The sequence below is a fragment of the Ovis canadensis genome, chromosome 6, assembly GCF_042477335.2.
Source record: "Ovis canadensis isolate MfBH-ARS-UI-01 breed Bighorn chromosome 6, ARS-UI_OviCan_v2, whole genome shotgun sequence".
Classification (NCBI taxonomy): domain Eukaryota; kingdom Metazoa; phylum Chordata; class Mammalia; order Artiodactyla; family Bovidae; genus Ovis; species Ovis canadensis.
In genome coordinates this window covers 35,266,812-35,287,837 of record NC_091250.1, presented here as the reverse complement: position 1 = coordinate 35,287,837, position 21,026 = coordinate 35,266,812, and the positions used below count along the sequence as shown (strand labels likewise).

Sequence of the window (21,026 nt, the reverse complement as noted above, 5' to 3'; positions counted from 1 at the left end):
AAAGTTAGTTTCCATATCCTATGTGATTCCCTCCTCCCCGTCACTTGCCTAGTAGAATAATTGCATATACTCAATATTTAGTATATGTGTATTGAATTCCATTGCAGACCTCATGCTAGCAGGATAATAGGAGAAAGTCTTTTTGTGCAATAAGGGTGTTCTTTTTGTAAGGCAAATATATATATATATACACACACACAAGCATTGTGATCATCTTAGTCTATTTAATAGGTTGTTGGTTACTTCTGTGAATAGTCTGTTAGGTAGAAGTGTAAATAGCAGTTTGTTTGAAATGCGGCTCCCTAAACATGTAGGAAACATTAACAGTCTGGGCCTCTGGAAACAAGGGCATTTGATGTGCCCGAGATTAGGGCACTCCACTCAGAACAAACAAGGAAAAAGGAAGGGGGACAATAAAAACCTTTATTTCTGAAAAGCACCTGAAAATACCATAAATGGATGGACTTCAGGCTGGTCAGTGGGGCAAAAGGCAGCACAGCCTGGGTGCCTCATATGTAATTGTTTGATAAACTTTTTCATGTGCTACTTTCTAAATTTCTTTTTCATGTTTTAGAGATATTTTCAAAATCCAGTTATTTGGGGAGGTTTTTACCTTGACTTGCATTTAATTATTTTCAGGTGTTTACTTTTTTTTCCCCCTTCTTCTTTTTTAAAAATTTATCTTATTCCAGTCTAGTTGATTTACTAATTTTTCTTTTCAATATGCACTTGGGATGCATCTGTGATAACAATTCAGGTTGTATTAATATATAATTGGAAAGATTTATGGAACATCTTTCCTTTAAAATTAAAAGAAATGTTTTAACTTGCATTTCTTGATTGGGCCTGGAATTTACATAAAGGATGGCTTATTTCGGGGACTTCTTTTTAAAACTGCATATAAACCATCTACCAGGTATACAGTTGACTGAAGCATAATGTTGGAAGGACCTCCTAGATAGTTCATTTCTTCTCACTGCTTTCTGTTGAATGTCATGCCATATCTAAAATCGGATTTTTATGAATTTCCCCAGTGCATTTCTCTACCACTTATACTTGACTCTCTGCTCATCATTTCTTTCTGCAAGATTTTACCTCAAATACCTATAGAGCAGCAATAAGGATTCACTTGGGGTGAGTTAACACAGGCGGGAAAGGTCTAAAAGTAAGACTGGCAACCAAACCTGTGGAGTGCTCAGCAAGGGGAGGGCTGGTGAGTCAAATGAGGAAAACACCAAAGATAAAGTGCGCAACAGTTCCATAGGAGTGTTAGTGCTTTGAAGGAGATGATGTTTGAGAATTGTCCAAAAATGGGAGCATCTCCAGGATAGAGAAACGTGTGGGCTGATATGGCAGGGAGCAGGTGTCAGGTACAGGAGACTCGGGGTCACTGTTGACTCCTCTCCCCTTGGTCTTCAAGACCTATTTGCTCATCCCTCAGGGGTTAGTGAAGCCCATTTCTTCCTGTCAACAAACACAGATCATTTTATCTGCATGTCAGACTCCTGTCCATCCTGTGTATCATCACCATGCTAATATTCCCAGGTTATTTTTATCAGGTAATTCTCCTAAAGATAATGATGAAGTGGTCACTTCTTGTAGACAAAGTACATATTCCTCAGTCTGGAATTTAGGGAACATCATGATCTGGTACCACTCACCTATGATTGTCTACCTCTTATTCTTCCTCTAGTGTTTGCCCATCTCTTTGGCTTGATAAGTCTCCTCTAAATCAATGAGGCCCGTTTTGCGGTATAAATCTGCATACTTTGGATGGTCCACTGTCTTCTCTGTCTACCTGGCTTCAAGATCCACCTCAAGACCTCTTCTTCTAGGCTTTCTGTACAACCCTATGTGGATGTGTGATGATTTCTTCACAAATCCCACGTGTGCCACCATTTTTGCTCATAAATGTTGCCTTGAATTAAAAACATGATTGCTTTGTCTTTGTGTTGAGAGTAAGCTCTTTGAGACCAGTGACCACACTATACAATGATTTTGCATCTATTTTAATATCTGGTGTAGCACCATATACAGATTTGGTATAGAGCAAGATTTCTCGGTCTGGCACCATCACATTTTGAGCTGGATCATTTTTGTTATGGGGAGTTACCTGAGCATTGAAGGATGTTTAGCAGCATCACTATATACTTGCTAGATGCTAGTGGTACCCTCTTCCCAGTGTGACTGTGGAAAATGTCTTCATTTGTGCTAAGTGCCCCATAGACAGCAAAATATCCACAGCTGTATAAACAGAATAAATTACAGAGAATAAATTATACAGAGAATTACTATATAAACAGAATAAATTCTTATCAGTATCTTGGCAGGAATCGAAGACTATGAAAAATTTGATTGATGGTTTACAGCATTTTAGGGTCTTGAATGATGACAAACTCAGCTGATAGAAGATCAGCAATGTAAAATGAAACTTTCTCTTTTCTGTGATAAGCTATAGGAAGCCTATTATAGATTGATGAGTAATTACGATGTAATTTAAGGTTAAGGAAGGGCAAAATGACAGAAGTATACGGAAGTTGAAGTTTCCAAAATACTGAGTTTTAGTTTCCAATTCATTTTGAACCATTTTATACTTGGAAATATCATTTCTAATAAAATATTTGCTATTTAATTGGAAATTTATCTAAGGGGTTCATTTTTAACTAATATCTTTGGATTGAGAACTATGTTTTGAAGCATATTTGAGAAAATCATTTTGAAATTATGGGTGCAGGTTATTGTAAAGTGATAACCATTGACAAAAATCAGTTGTATGTGTATATAGTTTTCCAGTTTTTCTTCTTTTTTTGGTTATTTGAGTATTGTCCTCAAGTTTAACAAAATTTCCAGCCCCAAGCAATACATACATAAGCAATACACACACATACACACACACACAAAATACATGTGTGTAGTCTAGACAGTGCTTACTGCTCACTCTGTTGTAAGTTCTTAGTTTTTTCTTTGATTATTGAACTGGTACGTGACATAGATTCTACATGGGTGACGTGCTGCTGAACCAGAAATAACGCGTGATACCCTCTTTCCGCAGCTGTGTGCCAGCCACAGTGCAAACATGGTGAATGTGTCGGGCCAAACAAGTGCAAGTGTCATCCTGGATATGCCGGGAAGACCTGCAATCAAGGTAGGGAAACCCTGTGTCAAGTAAACAGTCATAAACCCTCTCTGCTCCTCCTTGATGTAGAAACTGAAGTTCTCATGCAGACCACTTTTCCATGACCATCGTCCCCGAACATATGAGATGTCATTTCGCTGAAAGATAAAAATCTAATAATGATGAAGCTTGTTAAATCTACTTAATTGTGGGGCAGTTAAAGAATTTCATCCTTTCATTCACTATTAATAATGAAAATGCATTTTGAAGAAGAAAATGACAGCATCAGTAGAAGCCTTACGTCTGCTCCTCCTCGGCCTTCCACTAACTTTTTGGAAAACTTCAGCAAACTGTTAGCCTCCTTGGATCTCTGTGAGATGAAAACACTTTAATACTCAAAGTCAGGTAGGAGGTTTGGCTTGAAATTTTGAGGTCCCTTCCAACTCTGAGCTCTTTGATCTCTGTGATTCAGTTCCCTTCAACTTTTGACCAGTTGGTAAGGTTCCTCTGAGAAATCAAGATTTTGATTAACCTAACAGTTTATTTTTAATTTGGTGTCAGTTGCTTATAAAAGCAGATCTTTATGTAGTCTTCATGGTGCTAAGGTATTTTGCATGTATTACCTGTTTATATCACTACAGCAGCATTAGGAGGTAGAATGTTATTTATTATAATTAAGCTATAAATACTATTTTCCTCTTGACGAGACATCATGTATACTCAGTGTTTTGTCCAAGTTCACAAAATTAGTTGGTAAAAGATCTATGTCAACATAGAGCTGTTGTCTATATAACTCATGTTCTGTCTACCGGTGTAGTTTTGGATGGAGAAAACATTGGAAATGTGATCCTCTGACTCGATGCATTACAAGGCTGACAAGGCTTGTCTGTTTAATTAATTTCAACCAAAACCTTTCTAACATTCAGAGCTAAAAACAGATGTAAAGAAAAGATAGGGTTAGATTTCACTAGAAAGATTCAATAATAAAAAGAGTAAAATTTTTCATTTATTCCTTAAAGTAATATTTCTTAGCATTTTAAATGTCAAATGAAACAGTTTGTATAGGGTCTAACTGTCCCATAGATACTTAGTTGACCTCATCTGATACAGAAATGATCTTGTTGAAATATTCTTGTTCTTCAGTATGTGATGTTCCTTGAAGTGTGTCACGTAAACTTGTGATTTGTAGACATAGTTGTCGCAAGAATCAGGCACACTGAAATTTGAAAGTATGGGTAATTGTTCCTAAACTACCAGATGAAATCCATGTTAGTGAAATATGACATGTTTTTAAATCCATTTGATTTTTAAAACCCATTTAATTTTTCCTCTCCAGTGTGAGTTCTCAAGTAGCAGCGTGTTCAGCTCTGATTATTGAGTTGTCAGTGTTCATCTTAGAGTGCCATCATGCTTCTTTTTTTTAAAGTGCTAAACATAAAGCATTGCAGGTTTCATTAATATGTCAGCACCATGAAACGTTGTCCTCATGCCAGGAATGTATACAAAGATTATTAAAAGAAGCCACTGTTGAGGTTGTGGAGAAATTCATTTAAATTTATTTGCAGGAGCTACATCAACTTTAATATGATTCATAGACATTAAAACTATCATTGGAACACTGATCTATCTCTGAGTATCTCTGATTTTCAGAAAACTAGTTGACTGTATACCTTTCCCTGCAATAATACCTGTTTCTCTCAAGAAAAATTGAAATATACCGAGTTGAAATCTTGCCTTCCCAAACTAAATATAGTTGGGGGAAAGAGGATTTTATCAGTGGCAAAATGGGATTTTACACCTGCAAAAATAGTGAGCCCCACTGAAAATGTAATTTCAAGTTAAATCCTGAATATAAAACTTGAGTCTACAGTAAACCTACGTGTTTTGATCATCTCTCTCTTTTCCTTTCTTACCATATAAGCAATTGTGGGAAATTACATTCTTTGAGAGCAGGAACCATTTGTGGGGTCCCTCTGACTTCTTGGTTCCTGAAAATTTTTATCAAAATGATTTGCACATGATAAGTGCACATGAAATATTTGCTTAGTGACTTTAATATCATGGTTCTTGGTCCTAACACCGTAGGAAGAGTTCCCTGGAGTTGTTTGGTATAGCTCTTTATTCTTTGTTTCCATCGACTGTTTGTCAGGATCAGAGAGGCTGCTGCAGTGATCCAGGTAGAGGCCAGAGAGCCCTAGAAATGTTGTTAAATATTAGAACTAAGTGTCTATGTCTGCTACATAACAAATTAACTTAGACTGATTTTATCCAGACCATACATTTTAATAAAATGGAAAACATGCCTCGGAGGTATGAGAAATCAAGCAGGTTTTTGTTTTTTTTGTTTTTTTTAACCCAGGGTGTTTTTGTTTATTTTTTGGCCACACCGTAGGGCATATAGGATCTTAGTTCCCTGCCCAGGGATCAAACCCATGCCTCTTGCAATGGAAACACAGAGTCCTAACTAGGAGACCACCAGGGAATTCCCTGGTTTCTTTTTTCTTGAGGAAAGAAATGGTAAGAAGAGTTAGACTTGAAATAAATCTCCACAGAACTGGAAATTAGCATTTGATTTAAAGTAGGTTTGGGTATAAGGCAAAAATTATATCCACTAAAAACTGTGTTACTAGCTGTGTACTTTAAGAACTCACCCCTGGAGACTTGCTTGAACAGCTGAGTGAACAGCTTGAATAGATGACAAGCACTTACTGAGTGCTTTCAGAACTGCCAAAGAGCAGAAGAGCAGGGCAGGCCCACTTTGGAACTGGCTTAATTTAGAAGCCTTGGTACAGGATTAGTGTGAATCTGCTGGTCATGGCTTGTGCTTCCCTCTGGGTCACTCTCTGGATTTGCCGTAGCCAGATCACATAGAAAATCATAGGCATGGGCTGACCATATTCATTCTAATCTGAACTCTGGCAAGAATTTTTTTTTTTTCCAGCTTACTTTCTCTGGTAATTTTATTCATGAAGATTACTGCCCCCCACCCACCTTGAGCCTCTGTACCCATACAAATCCCCTTTCTCCTCAGCCAAAAAAGGATACTATTATAGATAACAGTGTTTTTCATAACTTTCCCATTAGAGAATTATTTGGGGCATATAATGTATCATATCATTGCATATTTTCAGGAATGAAAGATATCCTGCTGAATTTACAGCATGCTTTACAGTATAATAATTTCAGAAGAAACAGTTCATAAATATCAGTTATTAATCTCTTCGCATGGTTTTTGTTTCAAATGTTGAATTCCTTATCCAAAGAAAAGAATTGGTATCTTGTACTAGGGAACCAGACAGTAAACTGTGGTAAGCTAATTAGGTCTAAATTGATTGCCTTCCTTAGCACAATAGCTGGAGTGCTTTAACACTAAGATTAAGGTAGTTTCTTAAGGCTTTATTTTTTGAATGATGTATGGTTTCAACCCCAGAAACCAATATTGATTTAATTTGTAAATTTAACTGGCTGTTAATAATGTGATAGTCTTGAAACAGGATGTGATTGCCTACTTTGGGACCTACTCATAATATTTTGGTAAGCTAATAATGGCAACACCATATTTTCTTTTTTTTTTTTGCAGAAAGCTTCTAATGTATATTCTTTTTTTCCCCCAACCCCTGATATCTCAATCCATCTGTGTCTGGGTAGGGTTTCTTATGTATATTCTAATTAAAAGTGACCTAAATGTGCCATTAGTTCTTACACCTGAATGAACACATAAATGATCTATCATGTTACTTATTTAAATGAGATCTTTATGCAGATCATAAGTTTATGCATGATTATGTAAGGTTTTAAACTGTTGTACAACATAATAATATAGGAAAAGATATTAAGTTGGTCTTTTAAGACCTAGATGTACCTAAACAGAGCAGGTTGATTGTAGTCAATTTTTGTATAACCTTTGAATTTTCTCTTTGTTGATGACTAAAATCATTTTTAAAATGACCATTTCTTTTTTGTGTGTGCTTAAAAAAGTTGATTTGAAGATGTGGATTGTTAACTGATAATGTTTGTGTGTTCTTCGGAAGCAAGATAGCAGTGATAAATTTTAAGAAACACAGAAATTAAAATTGAAAAAGAGAAGCCAGAAGAACTAGAAACTTATTTTTGTAAAGTATCTAAAGCATTCTTTTTGAACTCTACCAACTTTATGTAATTGTTTAATATATACTTACAAAGATTTTTAGGGCTAAAATGACATCAGTTCAAAGTTGACTCTTATTACCTTCTTCCTGGTGTGAAGACGAACACCTCTACCCAACTCCTCTTGACCAAGGCAGTGAACAGCCTCTTTTGCAACCCCCGGATCATCCAGCCTCCAGTTTGCCTTCAAGGGGTGAGCGCGCGTCGTCTCAGGTGGCCTGCGCCTCCCACCTGCACGGCTTCCTGCTGTGTTGTCACTTCTTGCCCGCGTCCTGAAGGCGCCCGCAGGAGCGCCCAGCCCTCCGTGTCCTGAGCATGTGAAGCAAGTGGCAGGAATTGTCAGCTGGTGCCGATTCTCTGCGCTTCTAAAAGCCTGGCGCCTCTGCTGTCCTTTCCCTGCCTCAAGTCCCCGTGGCCTTTCTTCTCTTCTGAGTTTCAGACTTTTTCTCGGAGAATCAGATAACCAAGTAGCTTCTGTTTTCTTATGTAGGCGAAGTCAGGAATTCCACAGCACCTGAGTTTGGGGTTTTGATGAGCTTCTGAGTGTGCAAGTCCTCTTTCCCACCACCACATTTGGGGTGTAGAGTTTTAGGTCACCTGGAAATCAGACCATATGTGATCTTCCCTCTTTTGGTGAACCAGCTTCCCTGGTAGCTCAGATGGTAAGGCATCTGCCTGCAATACGGGAGACCTGGGTTCAATCCTTGGGTTGGGAAGATCCCCTGGAGAAGGAAATGGCAACCCATTCCAGTACTCTTGCCTAGAAGATTCCATGGACTGAGGAGCCTGGTAGGCTTACAGTCCATGGGGTCGCAAAGAGTCAGACATGACTGAGCGACTTCACTTTCACTTTCTTGTGATATTAGAAAGTCTGAGCTCTGGTTCCCGTGCAGGCCTTAAGAGGCTCTGTCATTGTGCTCAGTCATGTCTGACTCTTTGCAATCCCATGGACTGTAGCCCTCCACCATCCCCTGTCCATGAAATTTCCCAGGCAAGGATATTGGAGGGAGCTGCCATTTCCTACTCCAGAGGATCTTGCTGACCCAGCGATTGAACCTGTGTCTCTTTCATCTCCTGTCTTGGCAGGCAGATTCTTTACCACTAGCACCACCTTGGAAGTCCCAAGTAGCTCTACAATTGTGAGCAAAATCTTAGCATAGCAATTAATAATAGGAGAGTAATTCCTGTTCTCGTCATCTGCAGGGCTGGTGTGAGAATAGAAACACCCCAAATATTAACGTCTTCATTAGGCTGGAGAGTTTTGTAGAAAAATTAAATGGCAGTATAACTTTACAGTATTTCTGAAAGACTTTTTTTCCTCACTCATAAATTTAGGAACTTAGAATGACTGAATTAAATTCATTTAAATTATTAATTACTGCCTGTGCTCATAGGGAACTTGATTTAGATTAAGAAATTTGGGCAAGAGGATGAGTTTCAGAATCATTGAAAATTTAAGGGGCAAGAGTTATGCCAGTTGACATACTGAGATCTGTTTGCCTGTGACCTCTGCTTGAGTCAGACAAAATGCAAAAGCTTATTAGACTTCTGAGGCATTGCATAGTTTAAGCCTCAAAGGAAGAAAAAAAAAATCCAAATTACATTAAATGAATGAAAGATGATATTCCTTAAAAATCCATGGCATTATTTCACTCAATGAATCTCTTCCAGATTTTCAAGCTAATTTTCAGTGTCTGCATGCTAATAAAATTTCTGATTCTTTTTTCTTCCTAAAGTGTAATTATAATGCTACGCAGCTTGCATTTTTGTCCTGGATCAGCTCCTACCCGCTTCCCGCCCCCCACCCCGATCCCAATCCAAGCTCCTGAATTCACCCACTTGCTTAAATATACTCCTGACTGTAATAGACACTCCTTAAGGATTGTATATATAGCAATATGAGTATTTGAATGTAAGTGGTTTAATTATAAAGTTCTGTCCTTGATGTGATAAGATAGGTACATGATAGAAGTCATTCATTTTCTTATAATAGATTTTCCTTATGAAGTATATTACATTATTACATTACAAACTTCTAGAGAAAGAGCAAAATTTAAGTAAATTTAAAACAAAGACACAACTTTTTTTTCCTACATTCTTTCATCAACTTCTAAGAGTGATCTGAGAAAATTAGATCAAGGGGAATTTACTTGTCCTTTATAATCTGCTCGTTATTGTAGGAGCCTTTCCTATAAACTGGAAGTGTCATTTTCAAATTTCTAACTTAATTTGATAGTAATAAAAATGTTACAAGGGCTATTATGCTAGAGATTTTGGAAGCAGGAAACATCAACTTAATTTTATAAGGTCAATAAGAAAATAAGGTATTAGTCCCTCAGTCGTATCCTACTCTTTGTGACCCCGTGGACTCTAGCCCATCGGGCTCCTCTGTCCATGGAATAACCCAGGCAAGAATACTAGAGGGGGCAGCCATTTACTTCTCCAGGGAATCTTCCCAACCCAGGGATTGAACCTGAGTCTCCTGCATTGCAGGCAGAAATAAAGTACAAGATAGTAATCATACACTAGAAACTCTAAAGAATATTGAGGAAAAGGAAGTTCATCACAGGACACCAGATGCTTTTAATCTGTTGAAGCGCCCTGCCTTAGAGTTCTAATATTTGGTAAATACTGAAAATAATGGATAATTGTGGAATTCTATTTCATCATTTCTGCAGTGGTTTTGTAAGGGTCAGTGGGAAATTTTTAGGAGACTTGCGTATGGCAGATGGGGCAATGGTGGCAGTCACTGAGGATGTGGACACCGGCCAGCTGTCAGGGGGTGTCACCCAGCCTGTCACCAGCTGTTAGAGTACAGCTTTCTGAAATTGCTTTCAGCCTATTTGGATGCTCATGTGTCAATTTAATAATAGTAAAATAGTCAACACGTGTCTCCATATTTGCCCCCCCTGAATACTGCGTGTTTATTTCATTTTCCATATCATTTCATAGGTGATTCTCAGGTTTATTTGGGTCTTTTTTATTGGAATTATGATATCTTACTGATTTTTCATTTCCTTTCAGTTTTATGCTTCTTAACCCCTAAGTATTTTTTCTTATGGGAAGGGAAAGGTAAATTTGATTGAAGACCACCAGCAATCCCAGTGTGAGTTGCAAAGACTCCCCTGGACATCCTCAGGGGCACTTAATCCACCAAGGCTGGAGCGGCCTCAGCTGGGCTTCAGCTTTAGTTCATGGCCCTAGTGTCCACAGACATTTCCATTGGCCGAAATACGCCTTGTATACAAGCTGCCTGGTGCTATAAACATCTAAGCAATCCCATCAGGAACCCCCAGAATTTTCTGATGCTTTTTCGGGGTTCTTAATTGACGTCTTTTATATCCATCAGTATGCTTCCCTCGAGGTATAGAATTCAGTCTTACTCTATTCTTTGTTGTTCTATTCTATTCCTACTTTGTACAGAGGAATATTTAAAACACAAAGCCTTTCTCTTAATGTATTCAGATTTAAATACTATTTGCTATAATATCAGTCAGTTCAGTTCAGTTGCTCAGTCGTGCCCAGCTCTGCGACCCTATGAATTGTAGCACACCAGGCCTCCCTGTCCATCACCAACTCCCAGAGTTCATTCAAACTCATGTCCATCAAGTCGGTGATGCCATCCAGCCATCTCATCCTCTGTTGTCCCCTTCTCCTAATATCAGTCAGGGATTTATCAAAGCCAGGTGTGAATCTGCAGGGACACATTAGGCATTGTAATTAACTCTTAGAACATGAGAAAGGATTGCTTGACTCTAATTTTTAATAAATATTGAAAAACAAGGTAGAAGAATATAAGAAGTGGAATGAATTTCTTTCTCTGTCTTTTCTCTTTGATTTAAAATTTTTACTCATTTTAACAGAGGGGGCAAAATCAAATTTTTGTTGATATTATAATTTGCAAAGCAGTTTCTTTGAGGAAATTTTAATTATGATTCTGTTTTGAATATCCTTGACTGGGCAAGAGTGTATGAAGTTTAAAAATAAAGCAAGCATAGGAGATGATGAAGGTATCTGGTTTATTTATGTAACCTCCCCAGGCTTCACCCAGCCGGGGATCTGCTTACAGTTGTTTTAAGGTTAGAAAATGGACTAAGTCGGCAAGTTGGTAAAACAATTTTAAAATTTTTATATGAAATAACAATTTGATGGTTTTATAAAACAATGTACTTGGTTACATTAAGTATATAAAAATGTATAGATTTTTAATAAATGAGCGGGTCAGATTTAAATTTAGTTAGATTTGAAAACAACTTGTAACTAGCTATATTTCCAATTTGATGACATGAATTAATAGATAATTAAATTAGGCTACCCAGGTGCCTTTGCTGGCAGTCCTGGCAAAATAAACACACCATATTTCTTTGTAATGAAATCTGTATTTGGGGCATTAGTGTTTCAGTGTATATTTGTCATGAGATTTATTTTCACTTGAAGCAGTGTTCAACTTGGGTTGGAAAACTCTCACGTGAAGTTCATTAACTCCCTTCATATTGATATTTAAACCAGTAAACCTAAAATACAGGATGATAGTCTATTATGTATTGTCCATTTGTATTTCTATATGCCCTTCCTAACTTCAGAATGAATGAAAATAATGTTTGAGGGTCTTTTCTTAAGTTTATTTTGTGACTTGCATGCTTTACTATAGTAGGAGACTGAAGCTTCTTTTTCAATCTGAGATCAATTTATAGACTATGAATAAGAGGAATCTCAACAGTGATCACTCTAATTCATTGAGCTTCTACTCTCTTAAAACAAATAGCCTTTCTTTGGGAAAGTCAAAGCAGTCTAATATTTTATACTTTCTATAACTAAGATAGGTTCACACAGTATCCTCTTTAAACAGAGACAAGAAATTGAAGTAGGAAGATCACATGGGCCAGAGTGAATCTAGTACTGTAACCCCAGATGTTTTGAGGATGTTGAAGTCAGATAGATGGTGTGTACACTGCTCTTTCTAGGGATGATAAGCCATGTATGTGTCGGTGAGGAGAATCCCCCCAACTGTCCTCTGTAAACAGAGATCACACATGTTAGATTATTTAAGTCCCAGAAATTCACACAGCCTTCTATTGTTATAAGGCTTCTGGTCACCTTGGATAGCAGACTCTTCACGGCTCTAGTGTAACCAGCATTAAAATGAAGACACTGAGCAAACAATCTCTTACGTTTATGGCTGGTTACTGTAGCTTGATTGACTTTTCCCCTTCATTCTTCAGCACAGAGAAACATTTTCAGTGGTTCGCAGTGGTGTCGAGGTTTTGTCATCTTTCTGCTCCCACCTCGTTCTTTGCAGACCTAAACGAGTGTGGCCTGAAGCCGCGGCCCTGCAAGCACAGGTGCATGAACACTTTCGGCAGCTACAAGTGCTACTGTCTCAACGGATACATGCTTCTGCCGGATGGGTCCTGCTCAAGTATGTCAAGAATCTTAACTGCTTTATAAGTGCTCTGGGCTTGACTGCACGCTGTGCCCTGCAAGTGTGTGAAAGTGGCCTCCTAACCCTCCTCCCAAGCAGGATGTGAGCGCGTGTTTGTATGTGTGCCTGAGGAATGGGAAACCAGAAGAGCTGCCCACTGTAGATGTCTAGCATTCTTTTACCATGGGTGCCAGTGTCAAATTAATTTGGAAATGGTCTTCTGATGTTATTCCTAGCACGTTTTCCCCTTCTTCCATCTGGTTTTAGAACTGTTCCATGTAGAAAAAGAACTTCGGTGACCATTTGAGGACTGTTGTGCTCTCCAAAAGGCTGGACAGTAAACTGTTGGCTGGTAGGGAATCCACCCAGCCTGGTTATTGAGTATAAACCACCCATAAGTGGTTTATACTCAATAAACCACTCACTTCAGTTTTACATTTCTTTATAATAGTCTGAAGGCTACGTTATGGCTTTTTTCTTGAAAAAAGCATAGTTCAAATAAAAAAAAATGCTTATAACTACTTATAACTTAAAAGTAGATTTCACGTATGTCTTTGTAAGAAAGAAATGGATGGTGTTTCCTGCTATCATTTGGATATGTTTTATAAATGGACAATGGCCTAAAATTCTCTGCAGACTGAATGTTGAATTGAGGTTGTGGTTATAGGATATCTAATAGTTAATGACTTGAATTTTATTTTTACTGTACTATCAGCTAGATCAGTTAATTGTCAATAGGTATCAGCTATCTCTAATTGGATTGCATTTTATAAAATAAAGAAGTTAGCTAATTTTATTTATTATTTCATATTTAGCATGGAACTTTTTGCAGTGAGGCGAGTTCATACTTATGAACAAGTGGGAGGGATTCTAGACTCCTCTATCCTTGTACGACTCACTGGGAAATGTGCTGTACCTGGAGACATTTAAGGGATGGTTGAGACACTTACTTGGATGTTTTAGCTAAGACCAGCACTTAATATGAGTAATCTGGAAAAATAACCTCAATTTTCTATTTGGCTTGGCCACTGGAAAAAGTTCCATATGATTTTTCTAAGTTTTACATTTGTCTTTTAGTTCTTCAGATACATTAAGGATCTTCCCCAGATACAAACAGAACTGGTTCACTTCTTAATCACCTCTGAGGGGAGAGATCGCCTTCCTATTTTTGACTTTTGTTTTAGATTGTTGGAGAATTAAGCCCGTTTTGTCCTCATTGTTGATTCAGTGTCACTGATTTCAGGATAAGTAGAAAACATAGCTATTTTAGGTACCAGGCATGCTCTCGGTCTCTCAAGGCAGACAGTCCCTGTCTTTCCAGGTGCCCTGACATGCTCCATGGCAAACTGTCAGTATGGCTGTGATGTTGTCAAAGGTCAAATTCGGTGCAAGTGCCCCTCTCCTGGCCTCCAGCTGGCTCCTGATGGGAGGACCTGTGTGGGTGAGTCGTAAGACCAAGCATCTCTGTCAGCAGCCTCGTGAGGGTAAGGAAGAAAATGAAATGTGATGGAGGGACAGGAAAAGGGCAGTTAAACAACATCAGGTAATTAGTTGCCCTTGAGAGGATATCCCATGTCTCACAGGGGGACCTCCTCTCTCTGTGAAAACCTTGTGAGGGGCGGGAGGAAGGTGCAGCCGGAGGAAACCACATGTGCCAAGGCACTGAAGTTTAGAGGGGGCGCGGTGTCCAGGGAACAAGAAAAGCTCTGTATTTCTAGGACATAAGAGGCAGTGACCGTTGAAGCTGAGCAGGTAGACAGGGCAGGCTGCATGTCCTGCACTCAAGGATTTGATTTTTTCCCCTGTAAATTAGGAAGGCACTAAAGATAAGAGTGTGTGGGCTTTGATTTCAAACCTGGCTCTGCCATAGACTTGATATGTAACCTTAGGTAAGAGATTTCTTTTCTTTGAGCTTGAGTCCTCTCATTTTTAAAATGGGAGTAATGCCACATGGAACGCTTGGGAGGATTGAATGAGATCATGGATGCAAAGAGCTTAGCATCCAGTAAGCTAAGCTTGTAGTACCTTGCATGGAGTAAGCACTGAGTGAGTGGAGGTGTTTGGGGGCTCGAGAGATATTTATTGAGTACTTTCTGTATTCCAGACACAGTTAAGTGCTAGGATGTAGAGTAATGGACAAAGCAGACCAGATTTTAATCCTTACAAAACTGATATTTTAATGGGAGAGACAGAAAGAAATATCCAGTGAAATTACAAACAATGCCAACTGTTAATGTGAGGTACTAAGAGAGGGAAAAACAGAGAGGATCTGTTTTAGAAAATAATGGTCAAGATAGCCGTGGAGTAAGACCTGGACCGCCAGCCATGTGAAGAATCGGCCAAGCAAGTGAACGTGTTCTAGAGTACTGCAGTGAAAGAGAGGCTGACTTCTTTGAGGTCTGGAAAGAAAGAAGACCATACCCTTAAGTACACAGTATAAGGGGTGGTGGCTTAAGATACAGCTGGTGAGGGAGGTGAGGCCTGTTTATTACAGGGTCACCAAAGACATGGTGAGGAATGAGGAATGGATTCAGAAAGCAAGTAGAAACAGTTCAGAGTTTTGAGCCTGGAAACAATCCCTTCTTAGGTCTTGAGAGTGAAAGTCGCTCAGTGGTGTCTGACTGTTTGTGACCCATGGACTGTAGCCTGCCAGGCTCCTCTGTCCATGGAATTCTTCAGGCAAGAATACTGGAGTGGGTAGACATTCCCTTCTCCAGGAGATCAAACCCAGGTCTCCCTCATTGCAGGCGAATTCTTTACCATCTGAGCTACCAGGGAAGCCCTCTTATGACTTACTAAAATCATTTGTTGGCAGTTGAGTGGGAATGCTTTGGAGGGGGTAAGACTGGCAGGGGAAAGGCCAGTTTGGAGGCTCCTATAATAGTCTATCCTGGGAGAGCTTGGACGACAGTCATAGCAGTAGGTGAAGAGCAGAGTAAATGAGTTCACAGAATTTGCCAGAGAAACAAACAGCTGGGATCGATGATTTGGAGCTTAAGGGAAATAGCATTGTCAAGGATGACTCACGTGTTTAGTTCAAGCTAGCAGGGGATACAGGTGTAGTGCATCCTGTGATGTGATACAAGGGGAGGACAGCTTGGGTTGGAAGGATGAATTGAAATTTGGAGATACAGAATTTATGTTGCCTGCCAGGGCAACCAGCCGGATAACATTTATGATGAGCCACTACGTCAGGCAACCGTTTGCAGATAACTGTTTCTTTGAAAATCTACTCCACCTGAACATACTGTTGCTCTTCCTAAAATGCAGTTGGCTTCTGTTTCTAGACATTGATGAATGTGCTACTGGAAGAGCCTCCTGCCCCAGATACAGGCAGTGTGTGAACACTTTTGGGAGTTACATCTGCAAATGTCATAAAGGCTTCGACCTCATGTACATAGGAGGCAGATACCAATGTCACGGTAATAAGCCCCAGCCATTGCATGGTGTTGTTTTTTCCTGTGGAGCAGAAAGATCTCTTAATTATGATGGTGACTGGGCCGTCAAGGGCACAGGAGGTTACTGGCAATTAAATTAAGCAGACGTGAAATTCAAACCCTGGTACTTCTGGATGCAAATGTACTTTATTTCTTCCCTTTATCTGTGATTTTATATGAACCTTCACATTGCAAAAAAGAGGCTTTTTTTTGAAACTATGTATTTTTTGTGAGTCATTGTATTTATCTCCCAAATAAACTTCTTCTTTTCCTACTTCCTGATGCAGATATAGATGAATGCTCCCTTGGGCAGTATCAGTGCAGCAGCTTTGCGCGATGTTACAACATACACGGGTCCTACAAGTGTACCTGTAAAGACGGATACCAGGGCGATGGACTGAAGTGTGTGTGTGAGTCATGCTTCTCTCCCAGCTCTGAATTCCAGCAGGAAGTACAGGGTTACACAAAGGCCATTGCTAGAGAAGATAAGGAACAAGATTAATTATCAAAGAAATATCATTTTTCATAGCTAGTAAAACTAGTCTTTGATTTCCAGAAATAAAATCACTTGCTCAGGTGTTTTAAAAAATTAAAGACTCAGTGATAGACTTTAATCTTAAAAGCTTTCAGTTCCTTGACTAAACTCTCTCAATAGCTTCTCTTTAGCTGGTAAGACATTTTAGAACCCTTCCTGAGAATTTGATTTTGTTACAATCAGAAATAAATGTATGTTTGTCATCATCATTAGACTATAATGATGGGATAATCTGAATATTTTGTACATTTTTGTTCCTCTGGTTTATGCCTCCAGTTTAGCATTTCTATATTTATTCTCTCTCTGTTCAGAACTGTTTTGCTTTTTAAAACTTTATACGTTCTGTTTGTAGTATGGCTATGTTAGTAGATAAACATGGAAAAAAATACCCTCCAAGATGAAAGTTTCACAAACCAAAGGCCACAATTTAGCATACATTTCATGTAGCAATAGATAAATTACAAATTTCTGTAGTAAAATATTTACTGAAGATCATGGGGCATAAAATCAGGATTAAAGGATTTTTGAAGGGTCATGTAGTTATACTCCCAGTCTGGAGTAGATCATTCCAGGAAGATTAAATATTAATTCCTTTTGGTGGATACAATCAAGGACAAAGTTTCTACAAATGATCTTCATGATCTCTGGACATTTTTCTAAAAAGCAATTGTGTAAATTAATAAAGGGGAAGGAAAACCAAATATAAAACAAATAGAGCATTTAGTGAGAATGTGTTTGTGTGAATTGAATTTATATAAAGTGTGGAAGAGAAAAGTATTAGTCTTTAGACAATTCTAAACATGATTTTATATTGCTAATATACATGTACCATGGGGACATTTAACATTGACTCTAAATATACATTTCTCATACTTTAAAATTTTAGAATATCTCTGCATTAAAGTCTCATTGATTCTTGTTTCTTTCTATTTTACAAATACTTAAAACTGTATTTCGATACATTTCACTATAGAAACACAATATAATTCTTGTGTACATCCACTAGATATGTTTATGTGATATGTGTTTGAGTATATATATGTATATATTATATATACACACTAGTATTTGCTCTTTTTTTTTAAACAGAGTGACTTACATTAGGGGAATATTCTAAATGTAAAAAGTAAGCCTCATTGGCATGAGGTATTTTGATGTGTTTGTTTCTTACAAGTCGATACCTTTCTTTTTAAGGAGAGATGGTTATGCATTAATTAAAATATATTTACTCTTCTAGATATTCCAAGAGTAATGATTGAACCTTCAGGTCCTATTCTTGTACCAAAGGGAAATGGTACCATCTCAAAGGGCGATGGAGGACACAGTAATTGGATTCCTGATGTCAGAAGTACTAGGTGGCCTCTGAAGACACCATACATACCTCCTGTCATTACCGACAGGCCCACTTCTAAGCCAACAGCAAGGCCTACACCAAAGCCAATGCCAGAGCCTACACCACCTCCACCCCCACCCACAGAACTCAGAACACCTCCACCAGCAACAACCCCGGAACGACCAACCACCAGCCTGACAACCGTAGCACCAGTTGCCACCACATCTCCAAGAGAGATTACAGTTGACAACAGGATACACATGGATCCTCAGAAACCTCGAGGAGATGTGTTCAGTAAGTCACAAATGTTGCCACATTTGGGGGGATTTTTCCTCCAGTTCGTTTGAGATGTAACTGACATTCAGCATTGTAGAAGTTTAGGGACGTACAGCATGATGGGTTGACTTATACTGTGCTGTGCTTAGTCGCTCAGTTGTGTCCCGCTCTTTGTGACTCCGTGGACTGTAGCCCGCCAGGCTCCTCTGTCCATGGGGATTCTCCAGGCAGGAATACTGGAGTGGGTTGCCATGCCCTCCTCCAGGGGGTCTTCCTAATCCAGAGATCAAACCCAGGTCTTTTGCCCATTTTTTAATTGAATTATTGGTGGGTTTTTTTTTTTTTTTTTTTTGCTATGAGGTTATATGAGTTTCCTGTTTATTTTAGATACTAACCCCTTGCCAGATAAATGTTTTGCAAATATTTTTCCTCATTCCATAGGCGGTCTCTTCACTCTGTTGATGGTTTCTTTTGCTGTGCAGCAGCTTTCTAGTTTGATGTCATTCTGCTTATTATTTTCTTGCTTGTGTTTTAGGTCCCATCAAAGAAAATCATTGCCAAGACCCATGTTGAGGAACTTTCTTCCTGTTTTCTTCTAGGAGTTTTGTGGTTTCAGGTCTTTTGTTCAAGTCTTGAGTTCATTTCAAACTAATTTTTGTGAGTAGTATAAGATAAGGGTCTAGATTCATTCTTTTACCTGTTATTGACCACTTTTCCCAGCACCATTTATAAAGAGACTGAATTTTCTCCATTAAATATTCTTGGGCCCCTTGTCAAATGTTATTTGACCTTATGTGCTTGGGTTTATTTTTGAGCTCCTAATTTTGTTCCACTGGTCTAAATGTCTGTTTTTATGCCAGTACCATACTGATTGATGATTGTATCTTTCTAGGATAGCTTAAAGTCAGGAAGTGTGTGCCTACCACCTTGTTCTTCTTTCTCAGGATTGCTTTGGCTGTTTGTGGTCTTTTGTGTTAGCCACAGGCCATGTGTTGAATGAGAACTAGTTATACATAGTATAAGTCATATATCCCCATTGTTACATATTATAAAGAGCTATATGAAAGTCTGTCAATTGGGCAACTAAGAGTGTGAGTGGAAAAGGAAAGAATAAGTAGATCATAGCTTCGATTCAGTATGAGAATTCTCCTAACCTATTCAGATTTACTTGAAAACTTTCAGAGATGGGGAGCTTAACATAGCACATACCATTTAACTTTTAATCTAAGTGTTCATTCATTCAACCAGTAAACATTTGCAGTACATTTTAGAATGCCAGGCCCTGTATTAGGCACTGGGCTTATGAAGGTAAAACAGAAAAGCATATACTCTGATGGAAAAGACAGTTGCCCCGAAGATAACTGTACTTAGTGGGAGAGAAGTGGAGGTAGGGAAGAGGGGTACCTAACTGGCCAGGGACAGTTTGGGGAATGGGGGCTTCTTGAGTGAAATGGGGCAAAGGGGATTAAAAAAGGGAGGCGTGATTCATGGGCACAACAGAGGCACAAGGGTAGGAAGCAGCATAGCATATGCAATCAGCTACCAGCAAATTGGCAGGTTGAGCCAAGTACTGATGAGAAAAGCTGGCCAGCTACCCCTTGTCTTTACTGTAAACTGGTGGTTAGATCTATACAGGAACCAGGTTGGATTCAAGATTCCAGATTTTTAATAGGTGTCCATGGAGATAGAGGCTGTAGGTAAAGAAGTTTTGAAAGGGGGGAAGAGGCTGTCCCCTTATTACTGGAACAAAATTTTCTTTGTTCAACCCCTTTTTGAGCCTTTTAATGTATTTTTTTTTAAAGTCTCTTTCTTCCCATTATTCCTTTCTATACCAACACACATATGAATTTAAAAATAACATTGATGTTCACCCCTAGGATTTAGCAGGATAAAACTGGGGAGATGCAGGGCTCCATTGATGTTTGAGAGTACTCGTTCTAAGAGAGTGTGATCTTAAAGACTTGCCCTCAGAAAGAATTAACCTTGATCCCATGCCAAGGCTGTTGGATGCGGCAGATAGCGTGGCTGCTTTGGGATACTCCTGCCAAAAGTTAAATTCCACTCTCAGTTCATCTTCAGTCATAGCTGCTGGTTAAATTAGCATGGATGAGGATATTTTGGAAGCCTCTTAATTTACTGTCTGGAGACTATAGCATATATTCCAAGTAAGGGAGTGGTTCTAAGATTTTAATTCATATTATAAAGAAAAGTTCTGTTTAACAACCTCTTCCATGAAACATATATATATCTTTCAATGTAAAGAAAAATGCAGTCAAAGTAAGGGGCTATTTGGAGACTGCCCAACAGTGGCTGTAACAAACATCAACTGAAAATTCGTGAAATGAGGAGAGCCAAAGTCTGTTCTCAGACCAGTGGAGAATAAGGACGGCTTAAGAAATTATGAACTTGGGTAAACTCCAGGAGATAAGGACAGGGAGGCCTGATGTGCTGCAGTCTATGAGGCTACAGAGTCAGACAAAACTTAGTGACTGAACGACAACAACAGCAAGAAATTATGCCAGAAATGAAGAAAATATCCAATGAATAAATGGTGTTGAACTGAAATAGTGCTAAGGTTCCTCTGCCAGGTATGTTATAGTGCAGATTCATGGGCAGGTATCTCTCAGCAGTTGTTTTCCCCCGAGCTGGGTCATACCATGCCTGGTACAGAATAGGCTCTCAGAAATATTTGTTGAATGAAGTGAAATGGATTTTTATATTGGATTCAACTATTTCTCAGCTATTCAATAGACTATTGATTC

General features: G+C 38.7%; 1 protein-coding gene across 8 annotated transcripts in view; it reads left to right on the top strand.

The window, feature by feature from the left end:
• Nucleotides 1-21,026, top strand: part of NPNT (nephronectin) — a 76,256-nt gene that overhangs the window by 33,272 nt on the left and 21,958 nt on the right. For 4 of the 8 annotated variants that reach the window (XM_069593559.1, XM_069593554.1, XM_069593557.1 and 1 more), the window contains 7 exons: nucleotides 3,053-3,145; nucleotides 7,362-7,454; nucleotides 12,561-12,680; nucleotides 14,005-14,124; nucleotides 15,971-16,105; nucleotides 16,408-16,530; nucleotides 17,893-18,282. In XM_069593559.1, the coding sequence (XP_069449660.1) occupies nucleotides 3,053-3,145; nucleotides 7,362-7,454; nucleotides 12,561-12,680; nucleotides 14,005-14,124; nucleotides 15,971-16,105; nucleotides 16,408-16,530; nucleotides 17,893-18,282 (1,074 nt within the window). The remainder of the gene's footprint in view (nucleotides 1-3,052; nucleotides 3,146-7,361; nucleotides 7,455-12,560; nucleotides 12,681-14,004; nucleotides 14,125-15,970; nucleotides 16,106-16,407; nucleotides 16,531-17,892; nucleotides 18,283-21,026) is intronic. The other 4 variants (XM_069593561.1, XM_069593556.1, XM_069593560.1 and 1 more) reach the window with 1 other exon arrangement.